Source organism: Macrobrachium rosenbergii, chromosome 28, assembly GCF_040412425.1.
Source record: "Macrobrachium rosenbergii isolate ZJJX-2024 chromosome 28, ASM4041242v1, whole genome shotgun sequence".
Classification (NCBI taxonomy): Eukaryota; Metazoa; Arthropoda; class Malacostraca; order Decapoda; family Palaemonidae; genus Macrobrachium; species Macrobrachium rosenbergii.
In genome coordinates, this window is record NC_089768.1 from 1,751,490 (window position 1) to 1,770,000 (window position 18,511).

At 44.6% G+C, this 18,511-nt stretch overlaps 1 protein-coding gene across 2 annotated transcripts in view; it reads right to left on the reverse strand.

Annotated features, from left to right (window-relative positions):
- prtp (pretaporter) overlaps positions 1–18,511 on the reverse strand; it is a 63,056-nt gene that overhangs the window by 33,702 nt on the left and 10,843 nt on the right. For both annotated transcript variants that reach the window (XM_067129893.1, XM_067129892.1), the window contains exon 3: positions 14,337–14,486. In XM_067129893.1, coding sequence (XP_066985994.1) covers positions 14,337–14,486 — 150 coding nt within the window. The remainder of the gene's footprint in view (positions 1–14,336; positions 14,487–18,511) is intronic.

The window sequence follows — 18,511 nt, forward strand, 5'->3', positions numbered from 1 at the left end:
TATGAAGGAATAAGGATGAAAGAGAGAAGCTTGAAAACTTATAAATTGCATAAAAATGTAAACAAACACTTTTGCAGGGTTTCTTGAGGATTTGCAAATGTCGCGTGTCTGTGAAAAAATTGTGTATGACTATTAGTTAAGTTCAAATGAAAAGTTTGTGTGTCCGTGAATTCATGCAACTTGAATCGTGTAAGATTGAGGTATTATTGTATGTATCTTTTTTCTGCGAGAGATTTTTTAAGCATGTGTAAAGTGTATATTTGTTTTGTATCGTTTTACTTTTATTCTATAATTACATCATTTCTCTTTTTTTCAGAGAGAGAGAGAGAGAGAGAGAGAGAGAGAGAGAGAGAGAGAGAGAGAGAGAGAGAGAGAGAGAAAAACTTGACTGGGTGCCATTTATTTTACGGAAAACATGATGTTACTTTGTCAATCATTTTTTCCTTGGTACAATTACAACTTTTGCATTGCAAAAACTATGTAATTTTGCTGGGTAATATATCTTTATCACAAATAGTTTTTTTGACAATTTTTTTTGGGGGGAAAGTGCAAAGTTTTCTTGTATCTCGTAACTTCTACTCATTATCCCACCTACATCGTTAATCTTGGGGCATTTTTACACTTGTATAGTGCAATCACTCAGCTGCAAAACGAAACAATATTAAGCAGTCTACCTTGAAAACTTTCGGAGCTATGCGTCTTTGAACACAAAAAAAAAAAATGTATAAGAAGTTTTCTGCACATATCGTGTGGGTCACTGGCACTTTCCTTGCAGAAAACATGATGCTCCTTTGTCCTTAATCTTTTTATACTTTCCTTGCTATATTTACGTTTTGCATTTCAATAACTAGTTAATTTATCTGGGTATATTATGGATTTACAATGATGACATTATCACAAATATTTTTTTGGGGAAAGTGCAAAATGTTCACATACCTCGTAATTTCTTCTCATTATTTCACCTATGTAAGTTATTTTGGGGGGATTTTTATGCCATTGTATAGAGCAATCATTCAGTTGCAAAATGAAACAAAATTGAGTGTTCTACCTTGAAAACTGTCAGAGCTGCACATCTGTGACAAAAAAATGTATACTTTGCTATAGTTACAACATTGTGCATTGCAATAACTAGGTAATTTAACTGGGTGTGCTGTGGATAAAATAATTGACTTTATCACAATTAGTTCTTTTGGTACATTTTTTGAGGGAAAAAGTACAAAATTTTTTCGTACCTTGTAATTTCTACTCATTATGTCACCTACATAAAAGTTATTTTGGCCACTGTATAGAAAAATCATTCAGCTGCAAAATGAAACAAAACTGAGCAGTCTACCTTGAATATTGTCAGAGATATGCATCTTACTTGTCTTTGAACAAAAAAAGGTATAAATACTTTTATGCCTAATGTTTGAGCCACTGCCCATAGACGTAACTGTTCATGAGTCATAAGCGAAAGAGTTGATGGTAGGTGGGGACTCACTGGTATACTAGGCAAGTAGCCTGCCAAGCACCTCATTACATTGTATGAAAATACTAAAGTCAACATTTTCTTTATGACCTTTGGGGCTCAGATGGTGCTGGCCTTGCCTTTCAATTTAAGAATCCCAGGGGTTCAATACCAATCTGATATAAATTTCATTTGTTTGCAAACATGATTGTTTTTTTGAATTCCATCATATCCATTCAAAAGAGAATATTCATATGAAATGACATAACTTGAATCACTGGTGGGTCAGGATGGACGGTAAAACTCGCTGACGTGGTAGATGTGCTGCATGCCTAGGTAACTCCATAGGTACTGACTATATGGCCCTACTTAGTTTCCAACTTCTGTAACCTTTGTAACTAAGCTGGTGGTACCCTTGCCTTTCACTTCCACCAAGATCCTGGGTTCAATCCTGATGTGAAGCAGACATTTTTACTGCACATGTGATTGTGCCCCTTAAATACAAGTCCTGGGTACAATCATGAAAAAAAAATTTATTATTACTACACACATAACTGCATGTTGATTTTCACCATATTTGCTGAGAAGGAGGAATTAAAATAAAATACTGCCACTTTCGAGTCAATAGTGTCAGGAAGTTGGCTACAGCTTGCTGGTATGCAAGGTGTACAGCATAACCAGGTTTCCGTATTGCAAGTACTTAAGTTCCAATTTCTTTTATAACTTCTGTAATTCAGTTGGTTGCAACCTCAACTTTATCCCAAGTCCTGGGTTTGACCATGAAGTGAGGAAGAATTTAATTTTGTGGTACATGTGACTGTGTCAATTTCTATCATATTCAGTCAAAAGTGAAATGCTACCATTTGAATTACTGGCGAGTCTGGAAGTTAGGTAAAACTCAATGGTGTGCAAGATGAATAGCAAGCCCCGGCAACTTCCTTATGAACTGTCAAAGAACATAGATTCCAGCTACCTTTATGATCTTTGGGGCTGAGCTGATAGCACATCTACCTTTCATTCATGAGTCCAAGGTTAGATATTTATTTCTTCTTATAGGTATAAGCCCTAATTTTTTTTTTTACTACAATAAAAAATGTGATCTGAAAAATGAAAAATTTTAGAAGTAATTTGTACTTTTCCTAACTATACAAACCTGAGGTCCTTTACATAAGGAATTACTTTCAGTGAAGCTGGAGCAGCCATCAAACTTTCGAACAAGGTACGTAATTAGGTGGTTAAGTACCGTACAGTAGGTAGAGTCCAAGTTCCTCGTTGGGCGAGTCGGCAGAGTTGTCGGCTAGTACTCGCCAGGTCCGATTTCGAGTCTCCGGCCGGCTAATGAAGAATTAGAGGAATTTATTTCTGGTGATAGAAATTCATTTCTCGCTATAATGACGTTCGGATTCTACAATAAGCTGTAGGTCCCGTTGCTAGATAACCAATTGGTTCTTAGCCATGTAAAATAAGTCTAATCCTTTGGGCCAGCCCTAGGAGAGCTGTTAATCAGCTCAGTGGTCTGGTAAAACTAAGGTATACTTAACTTAACCCACCTGCCTGGACGTATACATTCCAATTTGCCCTTCGGCCCAGGTATCAGATTGAGGAGTGGCATGAGGTGGGCATAAAACTGTAAAGGACCTCAGACTTGTATAGTTAGGAAAAATACAAAATACTTTTAAAATTTGTTCCTACACAATATACAAACCCTTGGTCCTTTACATAAGGAAGACTCACTTATTGGAGGAAGGAACCTGAGCGAGTCTCTGAAGTGATGGGAGTTTGCCGCACCTGGGTTTCTCTTCCTGGTTGATAGAGTGAGGGAGAGTAGGGTGCCTCTAACATATTGAATGGAGTGTAAGAACTGCAAGACTGTCAGACTTCTGGGCCTTTTCGAATGAGAGAATTGTATTATCATACGAAAACAGGCTAGGATGAATTGAAGAGTCAGTGACAGTAGGGCTATTACTGGTATTGGGCTTGTCTTACTGTCAGGGTCCCCTTCCTCCACTTGCTAGAGGGAGGGGTGGGATTGCTTCTATAAACCTAATGACAGAAGAACAGAAATGGTGCTCCATGCGACACTTACCTGCATCGGCTGCCAGTTCCAGCATGTGATGGCGTGAATCACACTCTCTGCCCTAAGAAAGAGAATAAAGGATGGCGAGGAAGGAAGAAGAGAACCAATCACTCATACACTCTCTCACTTCCATTACCGTAAACCTTAGGTGAGATGCTACCCATCCTCTTTGAGGAGCTGGGTAAGCTACACAACTTGTTGAGCAGCCACTACAGGTCCCAAGAATCAAGTGTCCAAGGACTTGTGGGCAATGTCCCAAAGGCAGAAGGACGTAAACATGGCCTGTCATGACCATATCCCTGCGTTTTATTACCTGAGGGACTGACAGATTCTTCTGGAAAGTGAGGGATGGACCAATGCCCCTGACTTCGTGAGCTCTTGGGCTAAAGTACCGGTGTCATTATCGCCACCTGCAGAGTACACTCTCCTGATTGTCTCACGAAACCAGATAGAGACTGTATTCTTGGACACTTCCTTCTTGGACGAGCCCATACTAACAAAGAGTTGTCGACACTCAGGCTGGAGATGTCAAGTCTTCTTAAGATAGTACCGCAGCACTCTAACAGGACACAGTAGCATTTCATCTGGATCACTATCAACAAAGTTCTCTAGGGAGGGGATCATGAAAGACTCGCCAATGCCAGGGTAAGCAGAAAGTTGGTCTCGAGGGTCAGATCCCTGTCTGACGACTCTCGTATAGACTAATACGCTGCATGAGTAAGGCTCCTCAAAATCAGAGTCACGTCCCACTCAGGGGGCCTACAGTCCCTGGGAGGGCAAGACCTTTCAAAGCTTCTCATTAGTAGCGAAATCTCCACTGAGGAGAAGACACCCACCTCTCCACAAGCACAAGGGTAGGCCGAGGGTGGCTCTATTGTATAGCCTTTCACAGCTGAAATGGAGATAAGCTTCTCTCGGCGAAGGAAGATGAAGTCCGCGACCTGCTGAATAGAGGCTCCGATAGGAGACCCGGACCAGGACACCAACCACAGAAGATGGCCCATTTTCCCTGGTACACCGCTGGAGAGGACTGTCTGAGGTATCCAGTCATCTCTACTGTTGCTCGGCGAGAAAAGCCTCTCATTCGCAAGAGATGCTGGATAGTCTCCAGCCATGAAGACACAGGGACTGCACTGCCTGACGGAACTGCTCTACGTGTGGTTGACACAGAAGGTTGAACTGGGGAGGGAACTCTCTTGGTGCTTTGGAAAGAAGTGCTAGCAGATCAGGATACCAAATGGCATGTGGCCATTTGAGAGCCACCAGAATCATCCTGAAATTTGGGGTGATCAATAACCTGTTGATTACCTTGCGAATCAGACAAAACGGAGGGAAGGCATAGACGTCAAGGTTGTCCCATGGGTGTTGGAACACATCCTCTGCAGTTGCCCATGAGTCTGGCATGGTGGAGCAGAAGACATGAAGTTTTCTGTTGTGCCAGGTGGCGAACAGATCGATGGCCGGAAGTTCCCACAGATTGAACAACCTCTCCGTAATGTCTGTGTGAAGGGACCACTCTGTCCCTATCACTTGATTCTGGCAGCTGAGCTTGTCCGCCACTACATTCCTCTTGCCTGGAATGCATCTAGCTGACAGCTCTATTGCGTGAGTTACCACCCACTTGTGCACCTGCATTGTCAACTGATGCAATGGGAGGGACACAAGCCCCCTTGCTTGTTGACATATGCCACTACTGTTGTGTTGTCACTCATCAACACCACTGTTCCATCACTCAATCCTTAAACTTGGAGGGCCAGGAAGGTTGCCTTGAGTTCCAGGATATTGATGTGAAGGTGCTTATGTAGAGATACTCCTATTACAAGGTTCCTGTCATCCATCCACCAGTCTAAGTCTTGTCTCACTTCCTCTGATAGAATAATGGGAAAGGACTGGGGATCTCGAGACTGGGACCAGAACTCCTTCATTCTCCACTGGAGAGAACGAAGGTGAAACCGCCCGTGAGGAACCAGCTTTTCCAGGATGACAGGTGACCAATGACAACTTGCCAATGCCAAGCTGGCTGTAGGAACAGCTGCGCTGCCTTCCTGAACTTGCTGATATGAGAGTCCGAGCGAAAGACTCTTGCTGCTACAGTATCTATCAGCATGCCCAGGTATTTTTTCCTCTACTTGGGGATGAAATTGGATTTCTCGAGATTTACTACAACTCCTAGGGTGTAGCAGAACTCAAGGTGTCAATCCCTGTCCTGGAGCAACTGCGAGTAGAGCTCGCCAAGAAGAGCCAATCATCGAGATACCTCAAGAGATGTATCCCATGCGAATGGGACCAAGCTGACACACAAGGGTGAACACTTGTGTGAACAGCTGGGGAGCGATCGAAAGCCCGAAGCAGAGTACCCTGAATTGGAGTATCAAACCGCTTCCCCGAGGACAAAGCGTAGGTACTTGCAAGAGGATGGACGGATGGGTACTTGAAAATACCCATCCTTCAAGTCCACCATAAGCATGACGTTCTCCCTGTTGGAACTGAGCACCAAGCGTGCTGTTTCCATCAAACCGAGTCTGGCAAACGAAATGTTTCAAGGGAGAGAGGTCTATGACTGGTCTCCAACCTCCTGAGGCTTTCTCTACGAAAAAGATGCAGCTGTAAAAGCCTGGGGATTGATCTGGCATGACTTCTACAGTGCCTTTCTTCAGCATTGCTTGCACCTCCTGGAGTGCTAGATCCTTCGGCGAGCTGGGAACGTAGGAAGGAGATGGACCGGGTTGCTGGTGAGAGGTGGCTGAGGCTCGATGGGAAGTACATAGCCCTCCTGAAGGACATCTACTACCCAGGACTCGGCTCCATGTGGCTGCCATGTTGCCCAATGGCTCGACAGGCACCCACCACCAATGGCAGCAGCTGGGGGGGAATGACGCCACTAGTGTCCTCCCTCCTCCTTCTTACCTTTGCCCCCTTTTCCCGACTGGAAAGAGGGTTGAAAGGAGCGTGGTTGTGTGCCCTTCTTGGCAAAGGTGGAAGAAGGCTGGGTATTTCCGCGAGTGCCCTTTGAAACCTGGAAGTGCCCACCTGACCTAAGGGTTGAGCTGCAGCGGCACGCGAAGACCCAGGGGTTTTTGCCACTACCTGGTGGAAAAGAAAGTCATTGTCTTCAGCACGCCTCATGTCTACCGCAGAACCTACCAACTCCCTGGGGAAGAGAGAAGCAGAACCCAGCAACGGTCCATTCCTGAGGGTCAGAATCGACTCAGGTTCTACTAACCTGGAGATCTGATTCAGGACAGCGTCCCTCCTCTTCAGCACCAGGTTTGCCGTCTAGTGGGCCAGGCTGGAAATATAGCGGGTTTTTCTGTGGAACATACATACATATTATTTGCGGAAAATTCACCTATTCGCCGTATTTTTCATAGAGAAATATTCACTAATTACTGTATTTTCATATCATTTACATGACTAAATGCATTTTTTTCATAAAACTATTAAAATACTCGGGTATAAGCATTTTTAGAGGTTTTTGTTTTGACCATTTGAACTATCAAAATAGGCAGTCCTAAATGTTTTTGGAGGAATGTCAAGTATTCGCGGATTTTAGCTATTCGCGGGGGGTTGTGGTAAGCATCCCTCGCAAATACCAGAGGTCGACTGTAACCCTACCTCCAGACTGGCACAAGGGTGTTTGATCCTGAGGTGGCGGCAACCTTGGATACTGTGAGGGACCACAGATCCAGCCAGGAGACTGCCTAAAGAGCCGTCATAGTGGTGGATTCCACGTTCGCTGCCTCTTGCTGCAAGAGAAAGACCACTTCCGCAGTAAGCTGCTGCAGCGGAAGACCCGGGCCTAAACGAACCAGGTCCGGGTCAACCCGTTTAGTCAGCAACGACTCCTCCATAGGTGTGAGGAAACAGTTATGTCGAGGCAGAGGAGGGGGAAGAAGCTTCTCCGAACGGTTCGATCGAAATGAATTATCCCGCCAGAGACCAGGTTATTCACTTGATTGAGCATGCCTTCAGAAAGCGCGGATCATGGGAGCCCCACCGACCCCAAAAAGATTTGTGGTGCAAAGGACGATCCACAGAAGATGCCATGGTCCCTTCCCTGAGGTCACTGTTTTGACGAATCAGTGCGATGCTCTCCAAAAAGGTTCTCTGTATCTTGGGGGTGTTCGCATCCTGGGGAAGAGGACCTTCGAGTCCCTTCTAGGGTGCGGTCCTCCCGATCAACTCTCCCCACAAGAGGGAGAACCTCAGCAGACCCCTGGGATCCTCCCTTGACCACTTGGGTGTACAACGGGTAGGTCCGAGAACCGAACCTGTGGCGTAGGCCCTCGTGGTAGAACCCTGATAAGAAGCCTTCTCATCGGAATTCCTCCTGTCCGACTCACGCCTCCCAGTGAAACCCCAGGAGGTTGAGGAGACAGACGAGGGGGATCGAGCACTCCTACCTGTTCTAATAGAAGAACCAGTGAGAGAGGAAAGCCATGGGCGGTCGTCAACTTGCGGTGGCGACGGCAGCACGGGTCTGGGAGAGTGTATACTCTGTGGTAAGATGCTGTCCCTAGGAGAGCGTAGACGCTCATGCGAATGCACCTGTGCACTTTCCTCCGGCAAACAGGGTCAATCACGTGAATGTGAACGAGGGTTGGCTGGAGTGGAGTGCTCAGGCACCATCAGATGCGAACTTGTGCAATCCCCCCCACTGTGCTCCAGTCTTCTTCAAAGCTGTAACCTCCTGGTGAGAAGACGACCGTACAGGGAACCTCCTCGCTGCGTCTCCAGGTGCTCAGACCCTTGAGTCCGAAGCACTGGGTTGGGAACCTGTCCAAGCACTTGAAGCAGTACTGGCAGGAAATATCGAAGCACCTGCCGGCTTCGGTAATTTCTCTCGTGCTGTGCCTAAACCAGACCAGGGAGCGTACTCTCTGGTGTTGGCTTGGGGTATTCAAGGCTCCGTGGAAACTCGAGTACTCAGAGTGACTCGACCTTATCGAGTACCTGACACTTCTAAATCTCGTACAGAACGATCAACATGAGTGGTCTCCACCCGAGTGTCTAAAGAAACTTGGGAGGAGATTGGCACAAAACCAGTCTTAGAAGCAAACTTCTTAGAGCTGGTTTTGAGTATGCGAACCTTGGGGGCTCGGTACTCGAGGCTCTTGAAACGCGAAACCCTGGTGAGATACATGAAACAGTCCCTGGGTCCAATAACAAGGGAGAGCTAGCAAGAGATCTCACTGCTTCCTCTGTGAAGGGAGGTGGCCCCTTAGAAGTCCCATGGCAGGTCTTCTTTTGGGGGGGGATGGAGGGGGAAGGGCAGCCTTCTTCTTTGGCCGGTGAGCCTCAGAAGAAGGAGAGGAGGCAGCAGACGACAAAGTCGAAGACGAAGACGACGATGATGACGACACCTTACGACCCCTCTTCTTCAGGACGGTGGTCAGGTCTCCCATCCACGAGGGAGCAGCAGGGACCACAGGAGCAGCCAAAGCAGCTGGGGAACAGGAGCAGCAGGAGCAACTGGAACTGTGAAGGCAGTACGTGGAAAGGACACCGCATACTGGGGAGCAGGAGCATGCACGGCAGTCTGATCCACCACTGCCGAGCTCATCAGGGTTGAAAAGTGCGTAGACATCAATGTGGGGACCTTCGCGAACGCCATCATGGTCACCAATGTCATGGTGGAATTAACAGCAGCAGCATGCGTCACTACAGGAAACTCCGGAGCACACGAAACCTTCAAGTGCACCAGGAACCCTTGCACTGATAAGGGTGGCCGAAAGACACATGGTGATCCACAGCTTATGGAGCTCGGCTGCCTCACAGAGCTCAGCCGCCTGACCTGAAGAAGGAAACAAAGTCAGGTAAGTGGAGGGAGACTCCTCTTGCTCCGAGGGAAAATTTTCCCCCTTGGAGCGAGCAGAGGCCCCTGAGAAGAGATTGTCTTGATCGCTGGCCCCCCAACAATCTTCACCGGACGAATCAAGAGAAGACGAAAAGGGAGAGACAGCCAAGAGAGGAAGTTTGGCACAAGAGAGGAACAACGAAGAAGGGTTAACAACCAAAGGCGTAGTCAGCGGCGTGTATCCCTCCGATGACGCTTTGGAAGCTTTCCTCCTGCACTGTTTCCTTCCTGTAAACTTCACCCACTGTACAGGCGACCAAAAACAACACTCGGCACAAGTAGAACTAGGGTTACAGTCATGCCCTCTGCAACTAGTGCAGAGGACAAGAGGGTCCACATCAACGGGCAAGAGAAAGTGGGTAAAACCTTTGCAGTCAACCCCAGGACACACATGCTGGGTGACGGCCTTCCGCAAAGGTCTAGATGATTCATGGGTTTGCATGACGTAATATCAAACATACAAATATCAATCACAAGAACAAGAACAAGAAAGGATCCCACTGGGAACAAAGCCAAACGGCGATCAGAGCAGAGAGTCAGCAAACATGTTTACATCCGGTCAGGTGGGACTCCTGCCTACTGGACAGTAGTTAACTGACTAACCACCTTGTTCGAAAGTTTAACGGCCGTTCCAGTTTCGCTGACAGCAATTCCTATGTAAAGGACCAACGGTTTGTATATTATGCAGGAACAATGGCCTTGTTTACGTAAGCTGACTTCACTCAAGTAGTCAAATGGCACGCTAGGCTACAGTACAGCAGACATTCTTCTAAATTAGTTCAAGAGGAGCACAGACCACTGAGCTGATTAACCCTTAAATGCCGAGCCTCTACTTACAAAAACGTCTACCGTATGCCAGCGGCGTTCGGGAGTTAGTGCCGAAGCGGAAAAAAAGTTTTTTTCAAAAAATCACAGCACGCTTAGTTTTTGAGTTCAAGAGTTCATTTTTGGCTCCTTTTTTTGTCATTGCCTGAAGTTTAGTATGCAACCATCAGAAATAAAAAAAATATTATCAAATATAAATATTGAAATATATAACAGCGCAAAAAAATTTTTCATATATAATTTTATACAAATCGCGCTGTGAGCAAAACGGTTCAAGCTAACGGGTTAATTTTTTTTTCTTTGTATTGTACACTAAATTGCGATGATTTTGGTATATAACAAATTGTAAAACGATCAAAGCAACACAGAGAAAATATTATCACAAAATGATGCATGAATTCTTAACGCGCGGACGTAAAATGTTTTTTTAAAAAATTCACCATAAATCGAAATATTGTGCTAGAGACTTCCCGTTTGTTGAAAAATGAAGCTAAATGATTGAATATTACTAGACTGTAAGTGTTTTAGCTTACAATTGCAGTTTTCGACCATTTTGGTCGAGTTAAAGTTGACTGAAAGTCGAATTTTTTCTATTTATCGTGATTTATATGAAAATATTTCAAAACTGATAAAAGCTACAACCATGAGTTTTTTTCTGTTGTATTGTACATGAAATTGCGCACATTTTCATATATAAAAGTTTATGTAACGACTAATATAAAACGGTGCAAACATTATGACAACGTGATGAAAGAATTTCTGAGATGTTCGGCCGAGTTACAGCGCACAGACGAAGTAGAAATGTTTTTCAAAAATTCACCATAAATCGAAATATTGTGCTAGAGACTTCCAATTTATTGCAAAATGAAGGTAAATGATTGAATATTACTAGAATGTAAGTGTTTTAGCTTACAATTGCGTTTTTCGACCATTTCGGTCGAGTTAAAGTTGACCGAAGGTTGAAATTTTGGCAGTTATCGTGATTTATGTGAAAATATTTCAAAACTGATAAAGCTACAACCATGAGCTATTTTCTGTTGTATTCTACATGAAATTGCGCACACTTTCATATATAAAAGTTTATGTAACGACTAAAGTAAAAACGATGCAAACATTACGACAACGTGTGAAAGAATTTCGGAGATGTTCGGCGAGTTACAGCCTCAGAGCGTAAGGAAAAGTTTTTTTTTCAGAAATTCACCATAAATCGAAATATTGTGCTAGAGACTTCCAGTTTGTTGCAAAATGAAGGTAAATGATTGAATATTACTAGAATGTAAGAGTTTTAGCTTATAATTGCGTTTTTTTACTATTTCGGTCGTGTTAAAGTTGACCGAAGGTTGAAATTTTGGCAGTTATCGTGACTTATATGAAATTATTTCAAAACTGATAAAAGCTACAACCATGAGTTATTTTCTGTTGTATTCTACATGAAATTTTGCACATTTCCATATATAAAACTTTATGTAACGACTAATATAAAACAGTGCAAACATTACGACAACATGACGAAAGAATTTCTGGCACGGACATAAGGAAAAAGGTTTTTTTCAAAAATTCACCATAAATTGAAATATTGTACTAGAGACTTTCAATTTGTTGCAAAATGAAGGTAAATGATTGAATATTACTAGAATGTAAGAGTTTTAGCTTACAATTGCGTTTTTAACCATTTAGGTCGAGTCAAATTTGACCGAAGGTTGAAATTTTGGCAGTTATCGTGGTTTATATGAAAATATTTCCAAACTGATAAAAGCTACAACCATGGGTTGTATTTTACATGAAATTGTGCACATTTTCATATATAAAACTTTATGTAACGGCTAATATAAAACAGTGCAAAAATTACGACAAAATGACGAAAAGAATTTCTGAAATTTTTGGCGAGTTACAGCAGCGAAGCGTAAGGAAAAAGTTTTTTCAAAAATTCACCATAAATCGAAATATTGTGCTAGAGACTTCCAATTTGTTGCAAAATGAAGGTACATGATTGAATATTACTAGAATGTAAGAGTTTTAGCTTACAATTGCGTTTTCCGACCATTTCGGTCGAGTCAAAGTTGACGAAGGTTGAAATTTTTGTAGTCGACGTGCACGATGCGTCCACTTGGCACCCAACAGACAATTTTAGTCGACGTATGATACGTCCAGTAGGCGTTTAAGGGTTAAGAGCTCTCCTATGGCTGGCCCGAAGAATTAGATTTATTTTACGTGGCTAAGAACCAATTGGTTACCTAGTAACGGGACCTACAGCTTATTGTGGAATCCGAACCACATTATAGCGAGAATAAATTCCTCTAATTCTTCATTGGCCGGCTGGAGATTCGAACTCGCGGCCAACAGAGTGGTAACTGAGAATGGAACCCGCTCGCCCAATGAGCAGTGAGGGTGCGGACCGTGGTCTGCACGCCCTTGGCTCCTGATGCGACTGACCGGGGGCCAGAGCAGCGGTTCCCTGATCCGTGGATCGGGAAGAACCAGCGAGAGATCCCACTGCCTTCCCTGTGGAAGGAGGCAGTCCCTTAGAAGTCTCAGTGTGAGACTTCTTGGTGGGGGGGGAGGCAGACTACTACTTCTTTGACCGTGAAGCCTCGGAAGGAGAAGAAGAGGTAGCTGACGAAGACAATGATGATGACGAAGACGACGACACCTTTCTTGATCTCTTCTTTGACTTCTTCTTTGCCATCTTCCTCAGGATCGTGGTTACATCCCCAATCCACGCAGGTGCAGCCGATGAAGCAGGAGCAACCGGGGGGGGGCACAGCAGTAGGCGCAACCCGGGCAGCTACGCGGTGCTTGGGCCAGCAGTTACCAGGCTGGAGCATCTGCATGGCAGCCAGGAACGTACGGAGCGGGGACGGGAATGCAGGCACGGGTGGTGCGCGAGCAGCCAGGCCGGGCCGAACCAGGGTTGAAGGTATAAGGAAAGAGTCGGACAATGTGCTGGGCTAGGAGACAGGGAAGCGAGGAGCCGGAATCATTGTCATCATCGAGCCGGGGTCAGCAACAGGGGCAGGAACAGTTACATACAGCATTGTAGACATCACCATGTAGGAAGGCCCCGGTCGTGAGAGCGGGGCCAGGAACCCAGGAGGTAGCGGTACTGAATGGTGTACGGCAGGGGCAGCCGAAACCTGGGTGTCCAGAAGAGAAGCCACCGACTTGGGTAGCTTAGCAAATCCCGACATGGTAACCAAAGTGGTGGTGATTGTGGTTGCTGCGTGTGTTGACACTGGAGCGCCAGACAGATGAGATACCAGACCCTCCAGTGATGGAGTGCCAGGTAGGCCCAGGTGTAGCCAGGTCGAGGATAGGTCTGATGCCTGGCTATCCAACCCAAAACCTGAGGAAAAAGTCAGGTTAGGCTGGGAAGTCTGCTCATTCTGGGGGAAAAAACTCCCCCCTAGAACGAGAAGAGACCCCTGAGAGGATGTCCTGGTCAACCGCCCCCCCCCCCAGCCCTTCCACACCCGATGAAACAAATGAGCAAGGGGAGGGGGAGTCTTCACCCAAGGGAGAGGGAGCAAGCAGAGGAAGTTCGCAGGGAGGGAGAAACGAACCCGACACATTAGCCACCTCTGGAGTCGTCGGAGGCGTGTTACCCTCGGATGATTCCTTGGCTAGCTTACGACTGTAGCGTCTCCTCCCTTCGAACCTCTTCCATTGCTCGGGAGATCAAGAACAACACTTGCTACAAGGAGCGTCGCGCGAACACACACACCCCCTGCAAGATGGGCAGAGCGTGTGGGTCCCTGTCGACGCTGGATCTAAAGGTGTTACATTTCTTGCCTCCTACCCCAGGACACACACGCTGGGGATAGGAGGGTTTAGCAGGTTTATCAGGATTCATGCTAGAAAACAAGGAATTTTCCCACCAAAAAGGTTGAAAAAAGGCAGTCAGGCAGAGAGCGAAGAAACAACATCCGCATTCCACGACGGCCGAAAGCAAATTGGAATGTTTACATCTGGGCAGGCGATACTCCCGCCTCCCGGACAGTAGTTAACTGCCTAACCACCTTGTTTGAAGTTCAACGGCTGTTTCCAGCCTACGCCTGAAAGTAATCCTAATGTAAAGGACCGAGGGTTTGTATATTGTGTTGGAATAAATTACCTTTTGAAGATAAACTTACGTTGGGTAGCCTGTGACATCCTGTGATGAGCAGAGTGTGGTGTGCTGAGTGCAGTCTACTTTACCAATAATAACTTCTTGTGGATCGGCTTCATTGTATTTCTTTCCAAGATCATCCCATGTTGGACTTAATCGTTTACAATGACCACACCTGAGGAACACAACAGCATAATCAAGTATCAATAAAATATCTTGCATAATTATATGGGGAAACTTGTTCTGAAATAGAAAAAAAAAAAAAAAAAAAAAAAACTGAGAAAAGGCAATATTAACGCCTAACCTTCATTTTCCTATACAGGAAGTCCCGAAAATTGGAGATGACAGAAAATCGGTGATAACAGCGCTTATCATCGCCGAAAATCCAGTTACTGTTTTTGCTAGACAAGCACCGTAAAACAGGATCACCGATAACCGGGGACTGCCTGTACAATTATTTGAAAAAATCTACAGTACAGTATATAAAAACAAACAAACTACAACAAAAAATCCTTGCTATAAGCAAGCTATCATTCTATTGTATTATTCAATCTACCAATAACAAGATACTTTTCTAGTGGACTTGGTACAACATCAATACTGTATCCAAAATCCCCATCCATCAATAACTCTGCAACCATGAAATTTTTTATAACAAACACCTCTGAAACCAAGAAATTTTTCATAACTAATATCATAAATTGTTAAAGTATTTGTGTCTTTCCTGGGTATACAAACCAGATCCTTTAGTCTCGGAGTATTCCTTGGTACGAGATGGACTACTTAGCTGGATGAGGTGGGAATATGATAAAAGGCTCTGCTTTCTATACTTTAGAAAATTGCTTCTATACTTTAGAAAATAATGATTTTTATGATAAAATAATGATTTTTATGATTGAGTAAATTTTTTAGATAGTTACCCTCTATCATTAGCTTTACCTGCGGCTACTTGGCATGGGTTCGATAAGTGTTAAAATTGAAACGATCATTAACGAATGCTCCCAATGGTTACCCCGACTCTTTGGAGGGTAGGGGTAGGACAGCAAATGTTTTGGTTGTCATTCTTCTCTTAATCTCTTAAGAGGGGAGGAGGGAGGGAACTCAATGATAGAGGGTTAAGTACAGTATCTAAAACTTGATTTTATCATAAAAATATTTATTTTTGAGGTGAAACTTACCATCTATCATTAGCTGACTCCAACACTGAGTGCAGGAGGAGGAGGGGAAGACATTTCCCTATAACCAAATTATCAGATATTAGAAATATCTTTATCACTGCTTCCTGATGCATACAATCCCATGGGAAGTGCTTGTCAGATGAGGATCTCCATTTGGTGAGGTCCACTATTTGAAGGAGGTGAACTGTGGACCCTGAATATAGCCACTGGTTGAGATTGTGCAACACAGAATGACAAGTTTGGACTCTGTGCCTCAGGCCTGTAGAGCTGATGGGAGCTAAAATCACAACTAAACATGATCCCTAAAGGGTTACCACCTACCTAAAAAAGTTGCTGTGGCACCTCACACCCAAAACAACACCAACAATTTTGCCCAAAAAAGGTGGTTCTTAATCAGCTCTGGGTAGCTTTCTCCAATAAGGAGCAATGGCTATGCAACATAAGTCCAACATTATTCACTCTAATGAACTTTGTTTGCCCCTACCTAAGAGAAACAAAGCAAATACAACTAAGCATAATACTGCAATCAAAACAAAAGTAGAGTACATGTATGAACTCCAATACATAAGGTTCCTAACTTACCCAAGATGGGGTCGATAGTGAAAACCTACATCTATTCATAACGCATAAAGGGAAGACTAGGAGAAATCTCCCCTGCCGCCACTATAGGTGCTAGTGTACGGCAGTCTTCCTACTGGATATAGACGGCCCCAAAGTAGTTAGAAGTGAATACAGAGTTACACCACCACTGTGCTGCCAAGACTTGAGAGTCTAGAGAGAGGTGCTGATGAAAATGATCGATGTAGCTGTTGCTCTGATATCGTGCAGCTTCACCTTCAAAAGGGGACAATCCTCTGAGACAATGCATGGTGTGCTTCAAGGATTAAGGATTAGTAAAGAAAGCCATTGCATTCTAAGACTTAGGAAGCTAAAGATTCTTGCCAGTGCAAAATAGATTCCTACACTGCTTCCTTAATGGTTAAGATGGGACGTACAGTAAACCCCCCGTATTTGTGTTCTCACAATTCCCGGACTCTCGCATTCGCGGATTTCTCTGTGGAACGTATCCACCCATTATTCGTGGAAAATTCACCCATTCGCGGTATTTTTCACTGAGAAATATTCACTAATTACTGTATTTTCATATTTTCATGACTAAATGCACTTTTTGTGATAAAACTATTAAAATATTCAGGTATACGCATTTTTAGAGGATTTTTCTTGTGTTTAATTTATCAAAATACAGCCACTTATTATTACCTTGTTGATATTGGTGCAAAGACAAGAACTGTTCCTGGATTTGCACCACAATCTATAAAGCTCCTGCAATACTGAACAAGAAATTAGTGGACTTTCCTCTTTGTCATTAGGAAAGGACCCGTAGATGACTTGTAATTCTCTGTAGCTGAGGAGCTAGATGAGTTTCCATGCAGTTAGGTGAAGTATTTCAATATTTATGTCAAACTTCCCTATCCATGCCTGACAAAGCATACTTGTCTATGGAGGAAATGCCTAGGAACTCTACTGATATGTGGAAGTACTGGGAACTAAAGCCACCTAAGCCACCAAAGCACAATTAGAAACGTGGTGTTCCCAGTAGTCCTCAACCCTAGAGTACCCCCATCAACAGCAGAAACATAGGCAGGCTTACACAAATAGGTTTGTCCAATCTTGAACCATAACGTCTACTGCCTAGGCTTGAGGGCCTGGAACTTGGGAGACATACAACTCATGGTCAGGCTGAGTCTCTCCGTGCCAGAGCCTCTCAAGTGCAACTGAAGAGGTATCATCCAAAATTGAACACTCAGGACTAACTTCTCCAGAGAAGACATGTGGCCTGAGCAAAACAAACAGCATTAGCTGGCATGCTCTCTGAGGAGTAAGATTCTTTCATGATTAATATAAATTTTCATAGTAAAATTTATTATTTGGATACTTACCTACTGGTAAAATTAGCTTATATCTCTGCGCTGATAGGAGAGTTGTCATTCAAAAAAAAAAAAATAATAATAATAAATAAAAAATAAAAAATAAAAAGGTATGGGGAGAGAGTCAGCCGATGTGCCTGGCTGGGAGACGGAAGCGAGGAGCTGGAATCGTTGTCATCATTGGGCCAGGAGCAGCAACAGGGGCAGGAACTGTTACATACGGCACTGTAGACGTCACCATGTAGGAAGGTCCCGATCGTGAGGGCGGGGCAAGGAACCCAGGAGGCAGCGGTACTGAATGGTGTGCGGCAGGGGCAGCCGAAACCTGGGTATCCAGATGAGAAGCCACCGACACGGGTAGCTTAGCAAATCCCGACATGGTAACCGAAGTGGTGGTGATTGTGGTTGCCGCATGTGTTGTCACTGGAGTGCCAGACAGATGAGATACCAGACCCTCCAGTGATGGAACACCAGGTAGACCCAGGTGTAGCCAGGCCGAGGATAGGTCTGACGCCTGGCTATCCAACCCAAAACCTGAGGAAAAAGTCAGGTTAGGCTGGGAAGTCTCTGCTCATTCTGGGGGAAAAATCTCCCCCCTAGAATGAGAAGAGACCCGAGAGGATGTCCTGGTCAACAGCTCCCCCACGCCCTTCTTTACCTGATGAAACGAATGAGGAAGGGGAGGGGGAGTCCTCACCCGAGGGAGAGGGAGCAAGCAGGGGAAGTTCGCAGGGAGGGAGAAACGAACCCGACACATTAGCCACCACTGGAGTCGTCGGGGGCGTGTTACCCTCGGACGATTCCTTGGCTAGCTTACGACGGTAGTGTCTCCTCCCTTCGAACCTCTTCTATTGCTCAGGAGACCAAGAACAACACTCACTACAAGGAGCATCTCATGAACACACACGCCCCTTGCAAGATGGACAGAGAGTGTGTGGGTCCGTGTCGACGCTGGATCTAAAGGTGTTACATTTTTTGCCTCCTACCCCAGGACACAAACGCTGGGGATAGGAGAGCTTTGAAGGTTTATCAATGTTCATTCTAGAAAAAACAAGGAAATTTCCCAACAAAAAAGGAGAAAAAAGGCAGTCAGG